The sequence below is a fragment of the Etheostoma spectabile genome, unplaced genomic scaffold (genome assembly GCF_008692095.1).
Source record: "Etheostoma spectabile isolate EspeVRDwgs_2016 unplaced genomic scaffold, UIUC_Espe_1.0 scaffold394, whole genome shotgun sequence".
Taxonomy (NCBI): domain Eukaryota; kingdom Metazoa; phylum Chordata; class Actinopteri; order Perciformes; family Percidae; genus Etheostoma; species Etheostoma spectabile.
Genome location: NW_022605599.1, coordinates 159,289 through 166,665, shown reverse-complemented (window position 1 = coordinate 166,665; position 7,377 = coordinate 159,289). Strand labels below are relative to the sequence as shown.

Sequence of the window (7,377 nt, the reverse complement as noted above, 5' to 3'; positions counted from 1 at the left end):
CATGACATGTACCCTTAATTATAGAATGACTCAGCTAATTTAATTTGTTCTTAAAGAACAATACTTTATTTTCCTAAACATTGGGCCCTCTTTAACAGCTCTTAAAACATACTCAACATGTTCACCATCATCACACTTAATGCCCTTTTTCCAATTGTATGAGATTATTGATTATAGACATGATTGTGAACTGATCCACTACAGAAAATGAAGAGCACGCTGTAATACAAGGTTTAAAAATAATGGACTTTCATGTGCGATTGGTGATCACAGCTCATATTTTACACAGCAGGACCCCTCATGAGTCACAAATTAGTCAATTTCTCTTGCAGTTTTCAAAGTTTTTTATATGTGTTTATTAGGGGTCAAAGGTTCATCCTCTGGAGTTGGATTTCCCAAACATTAGTTAGTGATCAACTATGGGACATTTCTTTCTCAGGTGTTTGCATTATCCAACTCACCTTTAATGTGTTCGTCATTCTTTTGGAGAAAGGAAAACTTCAGGGCCGAGCTCATAAACCTTATTGATTTTGAGGTTGAAAATCGATACGTTTCATCGTCTTGATTGGATTAACCGTTTCAAGTTCAACTTTTAATTGGATTTCTACTTTCTAACGAGAGCTTATTTGAAAATCAATAGGCCAATCAATACCTCCGTGTTCGGGAAGTTCAGCTGCGGAGCTGAAAATAGAGGAACGTAGCAGACACCTGCCACTGGCAACCCACCCGCAGGACCCGCTGGGGTCGAAACAATGTAATTATGCCTTTACGAATAGTGTGAAACATTACAATAAAAGTTTCTTACTACAGCGTAGTGGAATCAGAGAGTCAGGCTACTGAGAAATTGTATTTGAAAAATTTGAATTGATTGTTTTAGGTCGCATTTTATGGATACATAGAGTTTGTGAGTAATAAGAAAACACCAACAACAACTACAAATTATTGCTTTTCAAACATATGGATCTTCACAGCAGAACTACATTCTACACAAAGCCAAGCTGATGTCCAAGTCATCAAGGATATGTGACCCATATGGGTAGAAAATCTAAAAACGACCATGCTACCAATACTTTTTGTGATCCGATCATCGATTCCATCGTCCATCTCTGAGACTTAATCCTCGTCAGCAGAACACGCCAAGCCACTAACTCCAATCCTAGACAGGTAAACAGCCCTGCATCTGGGAGATAACTGCTCCCAGCGTAGTTTATGTTTATCAAGCATGTGGCTAATTATTTCTTTTGTTCAGCCAGATGTCATAGACTGTAAGAGTAGCAGGTGGTCACTTATGTAATTAGTCCAGTTGACCAACCATTACCAGAGATTAAGAGCCCGTTTAACCCAGGCAGATGCAGACTGCTATTATCCAGACAGGACTCCTTCAATTTGACTGTCCCAAAGCCCACACTCACTAATTAAATTCCACCCCAGGCTCATTGAAACACACTGGTGGGGTTATGTTAATAATATGTACCAAAACTGGTTAAGATGTTAGTTCTGAAAACCAATAGACCAGGACAGGACATAGGACATAAAGTACAGGACATAAAGTATTTCTGAGGACAAGTTTTTGTAATTCATCTTTACTAATTGACATATCTTCAAAGATATTGTGAAGCTCCATCAACATCAAGCATCCGCCATAGTACTGCAAGAGGAATGCAAATACAAATACTACATCACTGAGGACAGCTATGTTTTGTAATATCTACGCTGATAATGTATTTTATAGGTGTCAAAACCGTGGTCTGAGGATCACGAGGTGTCCTTTACATAATTGAGGAGATCCCTGAGAAAATGAGGGATATTCAAAATTCATGAATAGTGTAACGTTCTAATTAACCCTCGCGTTGTCCTCGGGACAAATTGACCCGTTGTCCCACATCAATGTTCTTTTTAATTACCTCAAATAACATGATTGATTCCACATAACGCCCTTTGGCAAGTACACATCTCTACTTTCATTAATTTATCTTTTATAACTTATTCCATTTAAAGCATTTGAAACATAAATGGAAGTGTTTTTGAAATAGTATTGAGTAAAAGTTGACATATTCCAGTCTGTGATTATCATCAACATCCATTCCTTTAATTTTAGTCTCATTAATTCCTAATTTCTGCTTTTCTAACTCAAACATTAGGTATAATTTCCTCTAAATGAGGTTTATTGACCATAAATTCCAACAATAACTGTGAAACTAAAGGTAATAAGTCAGTGTTACGTAGTGTTGAAAACGTCAAAAAAGTATCAAATATTGAAAAAAGCGTCAAACGTGTTGAAAAAGGGACAAAAACGTAAGAAAACCTTTTTTTTTAAATTATAAAAAAGTGTCAACAAAAGTGTTAATTTTCAATTTTGATGGGAAGACAACACGAGGTTTAAATTCATCTGTGCCCTCATCGCTATCATGTCGTCTTATTTTGGGGCCGGTACCATGGTGTTGGTAATGTAAGGACAATCAGTTTGGATTTATTAATGGGACTTATACACATTACAATACAAATGACCAAGTTCTTGCTAATACTGAGAACCCCGCGTGATAAAATCAAGGTTTCTGATTGGTCAAGACAAGCTAGTTGGGGTTGCTGAGGGCAATAACATGGGTGTGTGTGGCTGCATTTGCGCGTGGGCGGGTGTTCCATGTATGTTTTAAACATGTAACCATCTTAGACAACACACATAGATTATGTTCACGTTACGCACGCCTCGCTGGGACCGTTTGGTTGGAGACAGCTGAGCTGCTTCTCGGGCTCCTACTGTGACACAAATTGGCTGAAAATTAGAATCAAACTTATTTTTTTAAAGTGGATATTTTGTCCATGGCAGAAAACATCGCGAGTCCATTCAAACGCTTTGCTCCTTTCAGGTTTCAAAAGCTAATGCTGGAGGTTTTCTCTGAAATAAAGTAGCCTGTTGTGTGTGTTGAAGGATCAATCTTGACATGTCTGAGTGGGGGCCTCTGTGTCATCACATTACACATTTTACGGATGGTTACATCTCTTAATAGATAAAGGGAAGCAACGTGTCTGCGGTCTTTGAATACAAAACAATAGAATAAAACAGAAGGCCTTTACTGTCGTTGTACACAGGTGCAGTACCTGTGCAACGAGATTTAAGCAACCCCTTTACAGTGTTAACACGAAATATAAAAATATAAAATATTAAGGAAAGGTAGTGCAGGCAACAAAGAGGGGGGGGGGGGGGGGCCTGTTCCAGTTCTGAGAGCATCTACAGTATATACATAAATACCATAATTTTGTATACACATTGTGCAGGAATGTAGTTTGGTGTATCAAAGGTCCTGAGTATTAAATATTGCCCTGTAATGAAATAAATGGTTTAGTATTAATAATTAATAAATATGCTCCATAATGTCCTTCTCAGCCACTGTTGTTCATATCTAGCTTCCAAGACATGAAAGATTTTCAAGCCCCAAAACTGATAAAATATAATCATGTCAAGACATATTTACTTCAAGAAGCACAGAGACATTCTGTTAACCCTTATGTTGTCTTTGGGACAAATTTGACCCGTTTTCAGTAAAAAAAAAAAAAATGTTGTCACAAAAAATGGGCCGTCAAAATAAGCTTTGGGACAAAAAACATCAAAAAACATCAAAAAACCTTGGGAAAAAAACAACAAAAATCCCCCACAACGTTGAAAAAGTGACAAAAATGTTGGAAAAAGCGATAATGTTGAAAAAAAAAAAATCTTTTCATGGTTGTCGGAAAGACAACACAAGGGTTAACTAAGTGCTGTTAGCTTAGCTAACTAACTTTGGTAGTGTTAGCTCTTCAGCTAAAATGCTATAGCCACTGTAACACGAGTTTATAAAGTGATAGTAGTGGAGTATGCAGTACAGTATATGAATGATTAACATAAATGCTGATAATGCTGTTTCTAAAGATATTGACATCATGCGTTGCTCTAATTTAGCTAATTAGTTCTGTTAAATGAAAGCCTGAGCTGCAACGAGAATTCGGTTTCTAAAGGGCAGGCTGAAGAAAAGAAGACAATCCGCTCAAATCCCCATTGGCTTTTTATACATAAAGAAATGGGATACCATATTTGTGGTGTCATTATTTATTTTACAAAACTTAACTGCTCCAGTGTTTGAGGTATGAGTAAAAAAAAAAAAAAATGCTTCAAAACACATTCCAAAAACAGCAAATGAACAATGTGAAGCAAACTGCCCGGGTCCAAACTAAGAGCCCTGGGGGACGCCAGAGAGCAGCTGGGAGTCGCTGTCTGTTAATCTACTCCTAACAACATGAGGCGTAGAGGCTGACAAGTTGGTAAATAAAGATATACTGTAAAACACAGCAGCTACAGTAGTGGTAATCGAGGCTGAAGTACTGACACATGGGTCAGTTGGGTAGTGACTGGTCAGTGAGAAATAAGTGAAACTCATCAACCTAATTTACATACTTACAGATACAATACATATCAGATTTGTCAGTACTGTTGTAACAATACAGATGGCTTATTGCTTTAAAAACATAAACAGAATGTAAACTATCAGCACGCCCTTATTTGTCAATCACATAAATTCGCCCAGCCCATTTTCCCACCACCAAACAAACAGAAATCAAAACTAATAACTCACACAAACATCCAAGAACCTGAATCGGAGTTATAAAAACCACTGAGCAAAGTGATCAACACACACCATGCGAATACAAACTGATTTAAGATATGATTAAAACAGAAGATACACGTAAAATACAATAACTTTAAGTGGAGACTTTCTTTTAAGAGTGCCATTGATGCAGTGAAACAGAGTGACAGTGTGTAAATCAGTGCATAATATTGAATTCAGAAATGTGGTAAAACATGCGTTTACTAAAACACTATTGCAACATTTCCCCAGGTCTTTGGCTTTTATGGAGACCAACATGAGTGTTATGTACTTTGAAAGTAAAAAGACCTAGAAAGGCACTTAAAACTACTTAGATATTGTTATATATTTACCACATGGCGAGCTTTGTTTTTGTACAGGTTCAGCTATGGGATTGCAACGTATTATATGCAAAAACAACCACGCTACACCAGTATTAGTATGCACTGTTTTATCTTCCTTCTCCTGGTAAACAAATTTCAAACAAATGTCTTAACAGTACCATAGTGTTAAAAAAAAACACCATAAATAACTCATGTCACCACATGTAGACTAATCTGCTAGTTTTTGTATTACTTATAAATATGTGCATTTATAAAGCCACAAGTTTAAGACCTAACTATGACAGCAAATCGATATTTTGTAAATTACATGTATTTGCTTTCTTGCCACGGGTTAGATAAGAAGATCATTTACACCTCTTGGCATGAGAAAATATACAAATATATATTTTCTCATCTTACACTGCGCAAGAAAGCAAAAAAGTGTATTTCACAAAATGTCCAACCATTCTTTTTTAGATAAACAGCGTTTTCTTTGAGGATAGCGTGTGGCACTCTAACCCCATTAACAAGGATTTCACAACAGATTATGATCAGGTTGTGATATGAATTGGCTGCGGACTATATGATATACTCCCAGAAACCAGCTGATTATACAGCACATTTGATTAGAACATATCCAGCCTAGGATTGATAGCAGAAACTTGGTTCTAATTTGAGATTTTTTACCATGGCATGGTCAAGGACTAACTGTCATTTTGTGTCATAATAGTGTCACATATCAGCCTTCAAGTTATGACCTTTGTTCTTTGGCCATGCTTCATAAAAACATCTCATCATAGATAAAAACCTTCATAAAAGAATGCAATAAAAAACATGAATGAATCATCAAGTGATCCCCAAGTAAAGCAATGCAGATTCCTCCACCGTTCACAAGCCATTTCCAAACTGGAACCATAAAATATCCAAACAGAAACACAGCTCATGCTTTAAAAAAACAATAAAAAGGTCAACATAGTTTAAAGAAACAAGGCACGAACTTTACACGTAAAAACCTGCCTGTCTACTAGCCACACGGCTCCTGTCTGTAGCGGATTAAAGGGCAGCAGGAAGGCTCTTTGTTAAAGTAACCTGAGAGGGGTCCCTTTCGCCAGCTGCGTTCAGGTGCCATCCTTCTGATGCAATTAGCCATTTAAAGTATCCAAATGCTAAAAACAGCAGTCACAGTGAGTAAAAAAAAGCAACATTTCCCCGTCACTCCCTTGTAGAGACCGCTGCCTCGCACCCGAAGCACACAAACGAGGACGGGGAAGGCGAACAGATGGATTCTGAAGTGTGCGTACAGTGTTTCATCTGGAACATCTGTGCAGGCGGGAGGAACCGTGGCGTCGCCGGCCTACACGTGGGTGCGGAGGTGGTGGCCGGCGTGGAGCGCCTGTCTGTTTCGGAGCGGGACGAGCCACAGCAGTTTCCAGCGGGTGCCGCAAACTTCAGCTAGCGCCCACTGCCAGGATTTCTTTGAGCCATATCTGAAAAGAAGATACCAAAAAAAAGGCAATTTTTAATGTGAGAACGGACTGTTTGAAAGCTGGAGCTGGAGCTAGCAACAGTTAGCCGAGCTTAGCTTAGCTTAGCATAAAGACTGTAAACAGGGGGGGACACAGCTAGCATTTCATAGGGGAAAAACAGAGCTAAACAGACTCACATTTCCTTTGAGAAGAGAGCCATTTTCTCAAGGGTGGTGGTATCCTGTAAGGGAGATAAAAGGAGAGAACAATGCAAAATGAGAGGATCAATTCATCTATTGCTACTGTCGACAGCTCCAGCTATGAAACACTTTTCTCTACCGCGGAGGCTAAGTATAGACGTTTCTAACATTACAGCTCTGCCAAAAATCTTCAATCCAATCCACTTTATTTATATAGCACCGTTTTAACAAACACAAGGTTTCCTAAGTGCTGCACAAAAAGATAATACAGAATCAATAGATAACATGATAAAAGCACAACAAAAAGACGAGGTACCCAATATAAAGATAAAAACAAATAAAATAGTAAAATATGCAAGTATACACATAAGATCAACACTCTACGTGGTGTTAAAAGCCAAAGAGAAGAGGTGGGTTAAGAGGAGATTTAGAAGGAGACAGAGAGGAGGTCTAATGTGCAGAGGCGAGCGCTCGGCCGCCCTTTGACCTTCAGCCTAGCCTTAGGCCCCGAGAGGAGCAGCTGGTCAGCTGACCTGAGAGATCGCTGGGGGTGTGGGGGTGCAGCAGCTCCGTGGGGTAAGGGGGAGGGGGGGGGCGAGACCATTCAAGCAAATACATTTAAAAAAAATTAAATTAAAGAATCCTTAAATGGCAGCCAGTGGAGTGAAGCTAAAATAGGTGGAATGTGCTCATACTTGCTTATGCCAGTTATAAGACATGCAGCAGCATTTTGTCCCAGTTGAAGACGAGCAACAGAGGACACACTACA

At 38.6% G+C, this 7,377-nt stretch overlaps 1 protein-coding gene across 1 annotated transcript in view; it reads right to left on the bottom strand.

The window, feature by feature from the left end:
- Nucleotides 1-4,068: 4,068 nt before the first annotated feature.
- The window catches only part of zdhhc21 (zDHHC palmitoyltransferase 21), a 6,390-nt gene continuing 3,081 nt past the window's right edge, over nt 4,069-7,377 (bottom strand). Inside the window, exons 7-8 of the mRNA XM_032511613.1 lie at nt 6,606-6,649; nt 4,069-6,429 (exon numbers count right to left, since the gene is read on the bottom strand). Of these exons, the coding sequence (XP_032367504.1) occupies nt 6,297-6,429; nt 6,606-6,649 (177 nt within the window). The 3' untranslated portion in view covers nt 4,069-6,296. The remainder of the gene's footprint in view (nt 6,430-6,605; nt 6,650-7,377) is intronic.